Source organism: Leucoraja erinacea, chromosome 15 (assembly GCF_028641065.1).
Source record: "Leucoraja erinacea ecotype New England chromosome 15, Leri_hhj_1, whole genome shotgun sequence".
Classification (NCBI taxonomy): domain Eukaryota; kingdom Metazoa; phylum Chordata; class Chondrichthyes; order Rajiformes; family Rajidae; genus Leucoraja; species Leucoraja erinaceus.
Genome location: NC_073391.1, coordinates 14099783 through 14117236, shown reverse-complemented (window position 1 = coordinate 14117236; position 17454 = coordinate 14099783). Strand labels below are relative to the sequence as shown.

The 17454-nt window shown below is 37.9% G+C and overlaps 2 protein-coding genes across 2 annotated transcripts in view; one reads left to right on the top strand and one right to left on the bottom strand.

Moving 5' to 3' along the window:
• Positions 1-13347, bottom strand: part of LOC129703962 (inhibitory synaptic factor 2A) — a 45606-nt gene extending 32259 nt beyond the window's left edge. Inside the window, exons 1-2 of the mRNA XM_055646709.1 lie at positions 12643-13347; positions 1396-2562 (exon numbers count right to left, since the gene is read on the bottom strand). Of these exons, the coding sequence (XP_055502684.1) occupies positions 1396-2555 (1160 nt within the window). The 5' untranslated portion in view covers positions 2556-2562; positions 12643-13347. The remainder of the gene's footprint in view (positions 1-1395; positions 2563-12642) is intronic.
• Positions 1-17454, top strand: part of dock1 (dedicator of cytokinesis 1) — a 443854-nt gene that overhangs the window by 177689 nt on the left and 248711 nt on the right. The window lies entirely within an intron of this gene.

The window sequence follows — 17454 nt, the reverse complement described above, 5'->3', positions numbered from 1 at the left end:
CTTTCTAATTTCCTTCTTCCTCCTCCCAAACCACTCGGTCTACTAATACTTCCTCACCCTACATGCTCTGCAATCTGTTGAAACTCACAGCTGCAGGTCCATCCAACAAGCCATCAGTAGCATCATCATTTGCCACAAATACACAAAATCCTGTGAACACAGCAGGTCAGCAAACATCGACAGAAAGAGTTGATGTTTCATGTCAGAGGACCTTCATTGGAACTTCGAATGAGAGATAAAAAGGACATTTTAAATTGGAGAAAAAGAGATTTGGGGGGGGTAAATAGATAGAACATAGAACAGTACAACACAGGAATGGGCCCTTCACCCCAAAATGTTTGCACTGAACATGATGCATAGTTAAATTGATCGCATCTGCCTGCATGATTCACATCCCTCTATTCTCTGCACTTCCATGTGCTTATCTAAAAGCTTCTTAAATGCCACCATTGTATCTGCCCCCACCACCACCTGTTGGCAATGCATTCCAGGCCCCTACCACTCTGTAAAAAAAATCTTGCCCCACATATCTCCATTAAACTTTCCTCCTCTCACCTTATAGTTATGTAGTGTTGGCCATTTTCACCTTCAGAACTGGAAAGTGGAGAATTTTCTGTCTGTTGGAAATTAACGATCTATATTGATTTGGTTGGTAGTGAGAACAGGAATCCTGTGCTTATTTTGCAGTTGTTTAAAATGGAAACAGCACTGATTATGCAATTCTTTAAAAATATATATAAAATAGAATCACAGATAATTATTTTCACCTAAACTTTTGAAACAGCTTTTCCTTCATTTGGAGAAAATAAAGCGATTGACTGTAGCTAAAATGATTATTATACCTGTGCTATTGTCTGGGCTGATTTTCCAGTTTGGAGATGCAATAATTCCTTCAGTAATCATCTTATCCCACTTTCAATTTGCACTGACAGCAATGCAATGTCCTGCAATTTTCCCATCATTTAAATGTTAAGAATATATGGATTTTTCCTATTTAATATTCAGTGCTACATAATCAGAATTCCATGCATTTAAGCTTGTATAATAGTTTATTTTGTCGATGACCTTCATAACATTTTGTAATGCAGCACAATTGGCAGTGTAACTGCAGATCACAGTCTGTGCATTGCATTCGCTAATTCTTGCCCTGAGGAGGATAATTGCTATTTGTTATTTGTTATTTGTTAGTTCTCTTTGTTTTAATGAATAAAACTTAAGACTTTTGAGAATCATGATGAATCTCATACTTTGTGAAATCAGTATTATACAGCATGCATTAGTTAATTATTTTTACACTGGATCTCAGATAATATTGCAATATATCTCTGCATGACTTCCATTATTTAGACATTCTTTTGTAAACTAACATTTATAAATAATTATGTATTGTCTTACCCTTCTCTGAGGGCTTCGCCTTTCTCTAATTCTTGAATGACCCCAAGCAACACCTTAATGGTTTCCTGACTGGAACTGATCAGATTTTCCATTATTTGCAGCTGAGCTTTCAGATCCACAGGTTCTGTAAGAGGTACAATTTGTTGATCTGACTCCATTACTGATACTGCTGTTTGATTAGACTGATCTTCATCTCTAGGTGCAATGTTTGACACAGTGGATTCGGAGAGCTCTTCCTTTTGTGGAGACTGTACTGAACAGAGTTGACCATACACCGATTTAGGTTGCTGACTGGCTGGGTGCAAAGTTCTTTCATGCACTTCACAGGTCGCCACATTTTCTGAGGAGTCCTGTGTAAAGGGAGTTGAGGGATCAGACTGAGTAAGTTCACAGTTGCTTTCTGTTAAATGGAAGGAAGTGAAATCTGTTAGTTGCAGCTCAGTTTGATTAAATTTCTGATTTCTTGAAGACACCTGATCATATGTTGTTATATTGCACTGTTGGTAATTTTCCTCAGGTGGGTTAGAATCTGTCAAATTTACTATTTGAAGTGAGTCTTCAGTGCAACTGTGTATTTCTTGGTCTTTGTTGCTGGAAGCATCCAATCTCACACTACCGGCTTGTTCATTCAGTTTGCTGGTATCCGGACTCTTCTGACTGCTTTTCTTTGTACTACTTATGGTACGTGCTCCGAAGTCTTTATTGAGGTTATTATCTTTAATTTCAAATGCCAAACCATTGTTTTGTCGCCTGAATGTTTCTAAAGTGGGAGCAATTTTAATGACATTTACTTTCTTCCTTTCCAAAGGGAATGTCTGATAGCGTTTCTTGAGGTCAGGTGATGTTTGCACACCTGTGCTCCTGGTAACATTTGGAATTGACCTTCGTGCAGGCACTGTCATGTATTTGCGATAAGCTGCCTTATAAGAAATAGCTTTCATCGTTTTTTGGTCCATTTGCTGTGTTGCAGCAAGTCTCTTCTCCTGTTCATTCTGAGCCTCACGGATATCTTTAAATCTCACCTGTAATGCTTTATTCCTTTTTCTAATCTGCCTATTTGGATCCAGAGCATATTTCATTTCCAATGCTGGTGATGCCTCTTGCTCAGTTTCATTTTCCTTACTTGTGAGTTGGCATTTACTTGGTTCCTTACTCACCATGTTTTACCTACAAATAAAAACACCATATTTTTACAGCAAAGTGAAGACTGTCGAAATTGATCATATTTAGTCCTAAATGAAAAACTAGTGTTAGATTGGCACCATAATACATTTTATATGAAGACAACATTACGTAAATTGTGTTATATACAGTGCCCACCACAATGTTTTGGATAAAGACCCATCATTTATTTATTTGTCTCTGTACTCCACAATTTCAGATTTGTAATAGAAAAAATCACATGTGGTTAAAGTGCACATTGTCAGATTTTAAACATAATGGTGCCCTGAAATGGGGGTATTATGTATAAACACAGCTGCAATTTCTACATGGTGAAACCAAAATGTATAAAAATACCCTTTAATAAAATCTGACAATGTGCACTTTAACCACATGTGATTTTTTTTCTATTACAAATCTCAAATTGTGGAGTACAGAGGTAAATTAATAAATGCTGGGTCTTTGTCCCAAACATTATGGAGGGTGCTATATTATATATATATGATAGCAGTAAAGGTAGTGGTGTGCAGAGGGAATGAAGGTATATTATCAGACTAGTAATCTGAAGGCCAATTTAAACAACCCAGATTCATGAAGAAAGTTCTTTAGTTATGAATTAAATAATTTAGAGGTTTTTTTTTATATAAAGGTGGTCTTTATCATGGTGGCAGTAAAAGTCTTTATCATTCGTTGATGGCTTTTGCACTGATGGATTTTGTATGACTTCAGATCCACAGTCCTGCTTGATTCTTAACTGTCATTGACATGGCAAAGTAATTCCCAGCAAAGTTAATCTTGACTCAGATAGACACAAAAAAACTGGAGTTACTCAGTGGGATAGGCTATACTCACTTCATCTGGCACTTAAATTAGAAGAATTGTCCAATAGCACATCAAGCAACAATTTGATAACAATCCCAGACCACCATCACAATCCTTATTAAAAATATTGTCCCACTGGTAGGTCAGACGCACCAGAGATCGGGGCCAGCACGTGAAGATAAGGTTGACATATTTGCAATAAAACTGTTGAATTATCTATTTCCGTATCCTCCTGATATTCCCACTAACACAAAAGCTTGTCTTCAGCCAAACCAATTCATTTCATGCAACATTTAGAATCTGCTCTGAGTTCTGGATACAACAAAAGCTGTACAGCCAGACTCAGTGATGGTGTCAAGGTAATGCATTCCCGAAACTAGCTCTGCCACCAACCAATTGGTCTAGTATTGATACAACATTGGCATCTATATGGCAACATGGAAAAATTGCACACGATGTCCTGTCCATGCAAGGTAGGACAAATCCTTCAAACAGTGGCAGTTGCAGAAGATGTTGTTTTCACTGGCACTTCTTCGCAGATGAAGTTTAATGTTACCTGAACCATTTGGCTCCAGATATCATTGCAGCCATTGTCCCTAGGTGGATCTAAAAGGTGGATTTCAGAGAGCAAGTGAGAATGATTGCCCTTTATGTTAACTTAGCATTTGATCAAGTGAGGTGATAAGAAGCCCAGCTAATGGTCAATGATTCAATGATTGGAGTAATATCCTGCATAAAGATAGCAGGTTAAAGTGTTGAAAATAAATCATTACAACACAGGAAATGGTTGTAGTGGTTCTTCAGTTTCCTGGGTGGTATCTCAAGTCATTGGCATGACCACCAGTTAGTCCCTCGCCATCAACATACTGGAGGTGGACCGTTAGGCATCTAAAACTTAAATGAACCTATCATATGAATAATGTTATTACAAGTTCACATGCTGCTTATTCTCATACCCTGAAAAACGTTTCCGCTATCTTAGGGACATAGAATTAAGAACATACTGCCCAGGTTAGCTGGATGAGTGCAACTCCCAGCAATGTTCAAAAGGTTCAGCAACATACAGGACAAAGCTGTTCACTTGATTGGTAACCTGTCCAATCTTAGCTGCAGTATGCACCATTTACAAAATGTACTATCTACTGTAGTTACATGTGCAGGCTACTTCAACAACACCTGCCAAACCTGCAACTTCTGCCACTAAGAGAGACAATAGGAGCAAGGTCATAGGAATCTCATTGCCTACAAATTCTCTTTCAAATCATAAACCATACTAACTTGTAAGTGTTTTGCCATTCCTGTTGATGATGCTAAATCCTGGAACTCCCTGCCAAATACCAATATGGGAGTATCTTCACCAAAATGACTGGCAGTTCAAAAACCTTGTTGCCCACCATCTTCACAACGACAGTTAGATTTGAACGACTAATACCAGTAACTGCTGCATTCAGAAAATGAATAAAAATTGTAGGAAAACTATTTCTAATTATACATGTTTAAAATAAGTAAATTTGTGTGCGCACAGACAGTAATCTATCTTCCCAACTAAGTTCCTTCAACCTTCAGAACAAAATGTGTCTATTAACTGAAAATTTATTCTCGGATACATAGAATTTTAAATTACTTCATTCAGCTTGCTGTATCTCTAAACTAAATTATTCCACCCCCACCACCAAACCTAATGACACAGTAACTCATCTCACTGAAAAACTCTCATTTTATGACTTCATTATTGCTTAAATTTATATGACATGTTAGAATTTTGTAAATCTGGTGTATTTGCCGAACAGAAAAGGGTGATCATTATTATTGCTCTGGAGCAGGGCTACCTCGATTTAAGAACAGAGAGAACTATCTGAAATGGAAGACTGAGCATTTATTTCCTGAAAGTGCATTTCAGACTACACCAAGTAATTGTTCGTGATTATGCTTCATTTCACATCTTCCATTACTTAGTATTTTTAAACAGCTGTAAGTCGATATCTGAAATGGAAACCAACACCAGAAATGACTGATAGAATTACTACAATGAAAATGTGATCTTTGATTGGGTGAATGCCCAATCTAATCACAAGCATGTGCTGATGAAATCATTCAAAGACGCAGCAGATGAAACACCTTTATCTGCTTAGGAAATCAAGTTCTGTCAGTTTGTCTGCATTAGAAAAAAAAACATACTTTGCTTTAGAAAAAAATACATACTTCATCAGTTCTCGTTGAATAAATCTCATTTGTGAGCCTCTTTATATATGTTATTGTGGCCAGGAAGAGAAGGAGAACTTCTCTGAACCCCACATGGAAAATGTACTCCTTGCCTGCCTCAGACTTTCTTTCCATTCCTTCCAGTGAAACCTTCCTGCAACTATTTTTACTGCAAACCCTTTGCTTAATGAAAACATTTAGCTCAAATGAAATGATTAAAAGTATACTTCTCTCTCTCTAGGTAGAGTGGGGAGGTGAGGTGAGCCTTTCGTGAAGATATGTAATTAACTTTAGCATGCAAGCATTAGGGCTTGATGTAATTTTAAGATATTGATGGATGGAATGTGAATTGCAGATTGACATACTTGGTGCTTAGTATATGGCATTGAATGGTCTTTAAGGGGGTGATGGATCTGCTTCAAAAGCATAAAACCGTTCAGTGGTACTGCCTGTGAAACCTGGATATATATATATATTTTTTAAGCCACTCAAATCTTCTCATGTTATACTTGTTATCTTAGTGTTTTTCTTTAAAGAAATGTCATATTTCTTGACATGTTCTCCAAACCAATAAACTGCACATTTAATGTTTGCTTGGCATTGGCAGCTTTCCGTAATCTAAACTTGAAAATGGATCGGGTCAAAGACTGATGTTGTTAGCTGAACAGCGAGCGATGTTCACCTCCTAACTGGTGAATTTGGAACTTGCACGCAACCGTATTCCATTGTTAAAATGAAGTTGTCAAAATAATCTATTAAAATGTGTTCACTTTTCCACTTACAAGCTTCTCTAGGAGTTCAAAGAAATACTGCCAAATTATCTAATGAAAAAAAATGCATTTTTAAAGAAGACCTAAACTAAGAATGATTAAGAATGTCAAAGTTAAAATCACAACCATCTATCTAATTTAGACATGTAAATTAGTTGCTGCTTTTTTTTTGTCAGTAGTTGAAAAACAATATTACCCATCGACTGTATCAAAACTGATTTGATTTTTACAAATGATTATAAATAAAATAAAATGGATTATATAAAATAACAATATGGGATTTCAATTTCTGGGTTACATTTTACCTCTTTTACTCCATTTAACAATGTGTATCATAGCAATACACATGTTGTTTGCATTCACACGGTTGGTTTTCTTGGGTCTTACAAAAAGTTATTCACCATATAAATGTACAATTAATTATTTTCTACCTACATTTTACGGCATCTGAAATGAAAAAGGAAGACTTGGATTGACACAGTTGCTTTAATATATTAAAAATCTTTGTAGCCAATGATATTCTTTAGAAATGTAGTCACAGAGGGACAGTGCCCTCCATAATGTTTTGGACAAAGACCCGTCATTTATTTATTTGTCTCTGTACTCCCCAATTTGAGATTTGTAATAGAAAAAAAATCACATGTGGTTAGAGTGCACATTATTAGATTTTATTGAAGGGTATTATACATTTTGGTTTCACCATGTAGAAATTGCAGCTGTGCTTATACATTGTCCCCCGTTTCAGGGCACCATAATGTTTGGGACAGATAGCTTCACAGGTGTTTGTAATTGCTCAGGTGTGCTTAAATGCCTCCTCAATGCAGGTATTAGAGAGCTCTCAGCACCTAGTCTTTCCTCCAGCCTTTCCATCACCTTTGGAAACTTATTGCTATTTATCAATATGAGGACAAAACCTATGAGAATGAGAAACAGGAATAAAATTGTTGGAGACATCAGCCAAACCATCATTAAGAAGAAAGAGTGCACTGGTGAGCTTACTATTCGCTAAGGGACTGGCAGGCCAAGGAAGGCCTCCACAGCTGATGACAAAGAATTCTATCTATAATAAAGAGAAATCCCAAACACCTTTGCGACAGATCAGAAACACTCTTCAGGAGTCAGGTGTGGATTTGTCAATTACCATTATCCTCAGAAGACTTTATGAACAGAAATACAGAGGCTACACTGCAAGATGCAAACCACTGGTTAGTCGCAAAAATAGGATGACGAAGTTACAGTTTGCGAAGAAGTACTTAAAAGAGCAACCACAGTTCTGGAAAAGGTCTTGTGGATAGATGTGATGAAGATTGACATATCAGAGTGATGGCAAGAGCAAAGTATGGAGGAGAGAAGGAACTGCCCAAGATCCAAGGCATACCACCTCATCTGTGAAACACAGTGGTGGGGGTGTTATGGTCCTGGCTTGTATGGCTGCTGAAAGTACTGGCTCCCTTATCTTCATTGATGATACAACTGCTTATGGTAGTAGCATAATTAAGTCTGAAGTGTACAGACACATCCTATCTGCTCAAGTCCAAACAAATGCCTCAAAACTCAATGGCCAGCAGTTCATTCTACAGCAAGACAATGATCCCAAACAAATTGATAAAGCAACAAAGGAGTTTTTCAAAGCTAAAAAATGGTGGCCAAGTCAATCACATGATCTGAACCCAATTGAGCATACCTTTTATATGCTGAAGATAAAACTGAAGTGGACCTGCCCCCAAAACAAGCTTAAGTTAAAGATGGCTGCAATACAGACCTGGCAGAGCATCACCACAGAAGACACCCAGCAACTGGTGATGTCCATGAATCGCTGACTTCAAGCAGTCATTGCATGCAAATGATATGCAACAAAATACTAAACATGACTATTTTCATTTACATGACATTGCTGTGTCCCAAACATTACGGTGCCCTAAAATGGGGGGGGACTATGTATAAACACTGCTGTAATTTTTACATGGTGAAACCAAAATGTAGAAACATAGAAAATAGGTGCCCCTATCTAAAGCTCTATCTAAAGCCCCTGTCCCACTTACGTGTCCTTGGCACGTTAATTACGCAACCTTGTGGTCCCGCGTGATTTCATGCGCCTGCACAGCCGTCTGGAGCGCTTTACGTCATTTGAAGATGAACACAAAATGCTGGAGTAGCTCAGCGGGACCGGCAGCATCTCTGGAGAGAAGCAATAGGTGATGTTTCGGGTCAAGTCTGAAAGAAGGGTCCTGACCCGAAACGCCATCCATTCCTTCTCTCCAGAGATGCTGCCGGTCCTGCTGAGTTACTCCAGCATTTTGTGTCTATCTTCAATCGTCTTGACTCCGCTCTGGGAGTAGAGGTGGGGGCGGATCTGGACCGCAACGGCTGTGAGCCCCAGGCCGAGCTCGGCGATTGTTTGCCTGCTTCTGCTGCTGTAGGTGGTGAGACGTTGCATCGCGCCAGGGTCTTGGGCCTGTCCCACTTTGGCCATCAGTTACGCGACCGGCAGGTGGCGCGCGAAGATTTCGATCGCTACAAAAATTTCGGAGCCCCGCACAACTACATACCCTTCCGCGCCTCTCAGTGGGACCAGCCTCGCGCCTCCACACGATGCCCGTGCGCATCAACGCGACGACAAGGTCGCGTAATTTGCGTGCCAAGGACACGTAAGTGGGACAGGCCCTTAACTCTCTCTTAAATCCATCCAGTGATTTGGTCTCCACTGCCCTTTGTGACAGAGAATTCCGCAAATTCACAACTCTCTGGGTGAAAACGTTTTTTCTCACCTCAGTCTTAAATGGCCTCCCCTTTATTCCCTGGGACCTTGGCCCCTGGGTCTGGACTCACCCAACATTGGGAACATTTTTCCTGCATCTAGCTTGTCCAGTCCTTTTATAATTTTATATGTTTCTATAATATCCCCCTCATCCTTCTAAACTCCAATGAATACAAGCCTAGTCTTTTCAATCTTTCCTCATAAGACAGTCCTGCCATCCCAGGGATCAATCTCGTGAACCTATACTGTACTGCCTCAATCACAAGGATGTCCTTCCTCAAATTAGGAGACCAAAACTGTACACAATACTCCAGATGTGGTCTCACCAGAGCCCTATACAACCGCAGAAGAACCTCTTTATTCATATACTGAAATCTCTTGTTATGATAGAAATGGCCTTTATTAAAATCTGACAATGTGCACTTTAACGACATGTGATTTTTTAAAATTACAAATCTCAAATTGTTGAGTGCAGAGGCAAATAAATAAATAAATGATGGGTCTTTATCCAAAACATTATTGAGGGCACTGTTATAGAAAAAGCAGCAATTGATTTGTGCACTGTACTATCCGACTAATTGCAATTGATAAAGTTGTTAAAATATTTTGGGGTGATTTAGAAATAAAGAGTAAATATTAACCGGGACAGATAATTTCCCTTTTCTTCTCAGAAGTACTACCATATGAGAGAACAGGTAAGGCTTGGTTTTTGCCATCTCCAAAAGATATTCCCTTCATAATACACAGGAAAGTCAGGTTGGAACCATTATTCCTGCCTCAAGATTAAGACCACTGACAGCTGAGATGTTACTGACAAAATGTGTAATCTCCTGTGTCCTTGTTGATCGTAAAAAAATGGTGAATTAAGAAACAACTAAATTGAGATGAAAAAGTTTTTAAGCTATTTTGCTGGCATCAGCTTCCCCTCCCCCCTCTTTTAAATTATGAAATACAGGTTTGCAGAGTGTTAGAATGTCTATGTCATAGGTAGAAATGCCTTTCAAGTACTTGTTATTTTCAGAAATTGCTTACCAAGGAGTATACACAATCTTTAGGAATGGATACATCATAACCTGCTGCCATTTTCTCAAGGACAATTAGAAAAAGGCATTTAAAGTTAGCCTTGCCAACGATTCTAGATCCAAAAATATGAATAAAACAAAATAAAATGGATAGGTATTGCTGTAATTATGCTTGATTCCAAAACAATTGCTATGTGTGTTTTGGAAAATACAAGCGTGTCTATAATTAGTTTACATACAATCAAATGAATGTAAAGTTTTGAAAGTATTATAAAAATGGGTTCTCTACAAATATATACATACAATGTACTTATAACTTATTTGAGGAATTGTGTTTTCTGTAAACTGATGCATAATTGGTTCAGATTTTTGGGGATTTATTTTGAGAACTACCTGATTTCCCCCAGTTATTTTACTCTTAACAGATAAATTATGTAAATGAAAGTTTCCGGTTGAAGCATAAAATGATGCATAAATACTGAAGTATATACCAATGATGAATTGCAATTATTTATTAATGTTCCAAACTTTGATTTTGTGATTGATCTTGCTTTACTTTACCAGTTTAATGTGCACTTTTTAAATAGCTGCTCAGATACTATAACTAGATATAATGCTGCTGTTGAATTTGATGCAATGTCTTTATTAAAAAGACACAGAAAGGTAGTGACTTATATTTGAAGTAGATTGTGCAATATGATAGTATGGCTGCAGATCTAATTTCTGACTTTATTCCTTGTGTATGAAGAATAGACCTATGGATCTAATTACATCTTTCATTTTATTAAATGTTATACACATTTAAAACTGATAAATTGTTGATGAGCATTTGGACTGTGTTCATTTTTATTAGATTCTACTTACAGAGAAATGTATGTGCATTGTCAGCTCCAGTTTGAAAATGTCGTGCAGTGGATAAATTGCTGTGATAAATTTTACGCATTGATCGGTAAAAAAATCTCGTAATTCACTAACAAAAACACAGCATCTTTTAAAATATTAACATTTTTTATTAAGATACACTGGTATAGAGATTGTAGAGAGTGAATTATGTGAAAGACTTGATATAACATTTAGAATTAATGGAAAATAAAACTTTCTTTATTTTTATGTTTACATTCAAGGCTTCAAAACTACTGTTAAAATTTAATTGAGGGTATTAATGAAATGTTACTTCGCAATAAGATTTTGATTCTTAAAACTTTTAACAGTAAACTTAGATAGTAGATCCCTCTTTTTAAATTGTGCACTTAAAATTTGCTAAAATAATTCATTTTGTTTCCAATTTGCAGTTGTAAGAAAATTATAACTAAATTATCATTTCATTCTTTACTTATATTAACATTTGTTTAACAATCAGATGGTTTTAGATGTAGTAAAACAGGCTGTTAACCATGGTTTGTTAAGTTTCATATTTTGTGAGTAGATTTTTCCGTAGAATCTAACTTTGGCAACATAATCTTCTGATTCATTTTCCAGACCACTTTAAGTAAATCACACATAACAAAAATATCTATAGGTGGCCTACAATAGCTGCTTTTGAGAAAACTCACCTTTACTAGATTTACTTTAAGGCTCTGATATGCAGAGGATGATCTAAAATGTTAGAAATGAAGAAACAATTACGTTTTCTTCAGCCTCACTTACAAACCTGATCAAACACATCTTAAATTGTACTAGAGTTGGTGGGAAGCTAATCTTTAATGAGGAAGTGAAGGGGTTAAAATGAAGTAATTTTTCTCATGCAGCCAACCAGTGATATGAAACCAAATGGTAAAATAGACCACTATTCTCCAGCCCCACCCTTTGTAATATATCAGGTCAATGACATTATGAAATTATTTCTGAAATTATTGATTTGTCAAGGGAAAATATTTATTTTTGTGAAGTTTTCGGCTGAGAAATATTTTTGAATGATTTAATGGCAATGAGAATTATTGATCATCCCTCCAGCAGCAGAGATATCTGGTTTGCTGCATCTTTATAGGGAATTTCCAGGTAAACATGCACAACAAAAAAAACCATGGTGCACTATTAGATTTCTTAAAACACAAAGTACTTGTATCTTGATTGTTCCAGTTATTGCAAATTATCACCTGCTTCTCTAACATTTTGATATCACTGGACAGTGAATCATAGCAGATTTTCTTCTGCTTGTCTCTTTTCTAAATGACACTTCTGTCTAGCAGACACATAAATTATTTGATGATAGCAAAGCTGCTGCGTTGAGGTGAATATGCTCATTTGCGTAGAATATTTGTACAAAAGTCTGGTTTGTAAAGTACTCAAAAATAATCCAGTTATCTTTAATCTAAAAGTTGGAATTTATAAATGATTGCAGTCACAAAGTACATCTAAACCTCAATTTACTTTTAAGATACTTAAATATTTTGTATTTCTAATAATTGATATATGTGATTGCAAGCTGCATTTTAAATTGGGTATAATAAGAATTAATTTAAATATTTGTTGCAGCAAAAGAGAAAATGTTCTAGCTATAAATATTGCTTACCTTTAGGTAAATCAGAAATGAAAGAGCGATGTCTGTATGCTGCTTCTGTTGTGAATATCCATGTGTATGTGAAGTAGATTCTCTGTAATAATCCAGTGCTGTAAAACATGAAGTATTAGTCTACTTTCCAGACTGCATTTTAAGCCATTGAATAAAGTTCCCTCTACTCCGTGGCATTTGGTCGGCACCTTTCCCTTTATAATACTGAGACATTTAGCCAGCTGTGACCAACGATGCATTCGCTAGAGGCAGCCACGTACTTATGAAATTTCCTGTTACTGAGATTGCTGTATGCAAGCTCTCCAGGCTGCTGGGGAAGACCAATTCATATCAGCTGCTACTGGCAAGCTGTGCATGCAAAGCAAGACCTCGCCTCCTTATCATCTTGGCTGAGACGTTTCTATAGTGGATACATGCCAGCAAGCTATTACACAAACTGATTTCCAGGCTTCTTGAACTGAAAGTGAAAAATGATATTTTGCTGCAGTTTTTTTTAATTGGATGTTTTCTGCCCACATGTTCCATGCTGACATTTGAGAGAAAACAATCAATTCTAGTAGTATTGCAGGCTGCTGGCTCCCCACTAAGGAGAGTTAGAATATTACTGCTTTTTAGCCCTTTTCTATATAAAACTGAATTTTGATGAGTAACTTGTTGAATCGGATGTCCAGGTCATATTATTATATACAAAAGCAAGAATTAAATAAATATTATCTAAAACATACCTCTTTGGTTATCATATTTTTGTCTTCGTCTGTTAGACCATGAGGATTCTTGCACATTATGAATTTAACTATAGCTTCATAAGTTATTCATGTCTTAAGTCATTTGTTCTGTGATTTAACGGCACAACTCATTCCAAATAGTGCCACATCATATAGATTTCTTTAAAATATTTTTCTGTAAAGCTGCATTCAAGTTTTGCTTTAAGTAAAATTACAAAATCCACATATTTGCATTAAGATAAAATAAAAAAAAGCTAGGGGTCGTGTGAGAGCTGTGCATCCTGGAGAGTTAGCAGCTTTAATTGTGAAGAGACTGCATCAGTTGACGCATATAGTGTGAACTATTGGAAGTCGTTCATCAGTTTAGTCAGTTGGGAGCACTAGGATCATTAGTTGGTGAGCTAAAAGCAATTCTTTTCATATTGCTGCATATTCAATGACATTAAATAGGTCACTGCTCTTAGACATGTAATGTGACTGGAGATTTTTCTTATTGGGGATCATAACTTGTGGAAATTGCAGATGCCTTTCATTTGAACAGTTGCTCATTAGTATATTTTGCCTCTAAAGCAATATATATTTACAGACATATATACATACATACATACATATGTGAGCTAAATTATAAATGTTGCCAAGGACAATTTTCTCATATGAACCCTTTTAGTCCATGTTCAATTTTCTTTAAAGTGGCATTTTAAATGCACATCAGCCTATGGAATATTCACTATGATATTTCAAGAGAATTTATTACCAATTTGTGTGAATTGAAACCTCCATTATTTTTCATTAAAAATAATTTATTAGGGTTCAGTAGAGTTAAACGGCAACTTGTGTTGCAGTTGTTTTATAATTTATATCAGTAGTATGAAAATAATTATTGCGGTGCATTGAAATGTAATTTGATAGATGCATCAATGTAACTTACAGTGCCGTGACTGGACACTTTTTCTTCAAGAATCATTTCAGCTTGTCATTGTTACTGATGATTTGTTTCTGTAAGGGTCTTATTGATTGCCCTCTTGAAGGCCTTAATGACCATGGAAGTTGTAAAACTTCCTTAGGTAATGTGTTCAAGAAGGCTTTGACATGTAGCAAAAAAGATTGAGAGTTGTAAAAAGGACTGTGGGAGGCTTGTTATCAGATATTGTACTGAAGGAGTTTGAATACACTTTGTCCTCCACAGGATTATTACATATTTCTGCACACATAATACTTTTGGATACCATGTTTTAATCAGTGTGCTGAATTACTTTCTTTTCACATTCAAATAAATGTTTGCAGCTGCTTTGAGGTGATAAATACAATGATGCATATGAATATCTAAACCCTTTAACATTTTATGGAACTGGAAAATTTACTGGAAAGTTTGGAAATTAGAAAATTCCAGGAAACTTAGGCAGAACTTTTCGATAATAACGGGATTGTAAAGCATTGAAGTTGCTGGTTTAATGCCTCATTCAAATATATAATGCACTTTCCACAATCATCTTCAAAATAAAAGCAGGATGCTTTGTATAGTTTGTAAATAAGAGACTGCAGTTTCAACAATTTGCCGAATCAAGTATTGTTCCTTTTAAAAGTTTATTTGTAAAGATTGCAAACAGAAGAAAGCTCTTCTTTCTCTTCTTAGCAGCCACAAAATGTATCTTCACATAGGGATTGTTTTGAAGAAGCAATGATGCTTTGCTGATATACGTATGACAATGGTAAGCAGAAAAAGGTGGTATTGAGTTAAATTACGTGGAATGATCTTCAAGCATGGAGATTAACAATCATTGGGATAGGAGAGCGCACTGAATGGACGAGATAATTGGGACAGGAGAGAGCATTGATGGGCCTTAAATGGGATTGAATAAATTAGAACTGTTTTCCCATCGTCAGATTTAAAGATAGTAATTTGGCATTCTGTACAATGGATAGGCCATGTACCTTTATAGTTGCAAGTGCATTTCATAATAAAAATTTAGAACAATGAATTTACAAGACAGTACTCTTATAATTTTCCAGTCAATTTTAAAACTATCTGTCCTCATTATAATATTGGCATCAATAGAAATAAAAATTGGTTTGTATTGCACTTTATAATTAACTAGACCAAGTGGGACCCGATGGGTCCTGCCCCTCAACGCGCTGTTGTGGGGGGGGAGGGGGGGGGGGGGGCGGCGTGCAGCGTCACACACACACACTAACCACCAACCCCCCTTTACACTTTTACCCCCATCCCCGCCCTATCCACTCATGCATAGCCCCCAACTGCGCAGGTGTGGCTAGAGAGGCAGGGGGAGTGGGAGGGGGGTAGATAGAGGGGGCAGAGAGAGAGGGGGTAGTGAGAGAGGAGGTAGTGAGAGAGAGGGCAGAGAGAGAGAGAGAGAGAGAGGCAGAGAGATAGCAGAGGCGGAGTGGGCAGAGAGAGAGGGGGCAGAGACAGGGAGAGAGGGCGGAGGAAGAGGGAGAGGGCAGAGGGAGAGGGCAGCGGGCGGACGTGGACTCGAGGGAGGCCACGGGCGGGCGTCGACCCGAGCAGCAACCTCTGCACCAGGCGCTGACCCGAGGACCCCGAGCGAGGCGGCCGACGGGCGGGCGTCGAGCGAGCGTCGACCAATGAACCGCGAGTCTGGCCGCTTCAGTCCAGGGCCCGACTTCATCTCCGGTGGCGTCTTGTGATTAACGGTGTGGGGGGGGGGGGGGGGGGGGGGGGGGGGGGAGGGGTCAGGGGGTGATGTCATTCGCAGCGTGTGGAAAACTGCAGATCAGATGCATTATGATGTCTTCAGAGAGAGCTTTGGATATCTTTAAACATTTTCAGTAATGTCGAGAAATAATGCATGAAATTTTCAGATAAGGTGATTTGTACTCGACGACAAAATGGCAACCGAAATATGTAAATATTTTATCATTATCGCATAGTTTTTTCACGAAAATGTAATAACACACACACACACACACACACACACACACACACACACACACAAACACACACACACAATAACCACCCCCCTTGATATTATATTAATATTATTCATTTGTTCCTTTTACTCCATCCCCCACCCTATCCACTCACGCATAGCCCTCAACTCACAGGCTCGGCTAGAGAGGGAGAAGGAGGGGGTAGAGAGAGCGAAAGCAGAGGAGGGCAGGGGCAGAGTACAGGGGTAGAGGCAGAGGACAGAGGCAGCGGGTAGAGGCAGAGAGCGGCAGCAACCTCCTCACCATGCGCCAACACGAGGGGGCGGGTGGCGAGCGAGCGAGCATCGACCAAAGGACCGCGAGTTGGGCCGTCGCAGTTTTCAGGTATGATCTTTGGTCTTCGGTCGATGGCCCAATCTCATCTCTGGCTGAGTCTTTTGAATAACGGTGGGGAGAAGGGAGGAAGAAGGCATGCGCGGCAGACCCATTGTGACGTCACCAGCGAAAGACAGTCGTTTTTAAATTCAAAGTTTTGTCGGATGATTGAACATTTTCATTAATAACTCGAGAAATAAAGCATGACATTTTCAGATAAGGTGATTTTGGACTCCACGGGAAAAATCTCTACCGGAATATGTAAAATTTTACCGACACACACACACTTTTATAAGTACAGAGATATGATATTTGTAATGGTTTATTTTAATGGGACATAGGATTAGCAAATAAGGCTAGTTTTAGGAAAAAATTGGAAATAAAGAGATCCTGATATTTTTATCATTATGATGTGAAAATGTAGGGCACAATGGAATGTGTGTTAATTTGAAATCTTTGCAAACTAAATTATGGCTGAATGTGAAGTGGAATGTAAGGCTGGTGATGATTGGGAATATGAGGGTTTGAAGTCAAGAGACTCTTTTGAAGTTTAAAGAGTTGTCAAAAATATTCTGTAGTCTGGTAATTAAATATGTCATGATGAGTTTAGTGCAGGATAGAACATGTAGGGTGGAAGTTCATAGTAAAGTTGATTAAATCAATGGGTTCTGAAAGGGTGTTGGAGGCATCCCCAATGCAGTCATCGATGTAGCGGATAAATAGTTGGGAATGTTTGTTTGTAACAGGATGTTCGGAGTAACCAACAAAAATATATGCATAGCTGGGGCTCATGTGGGTACCC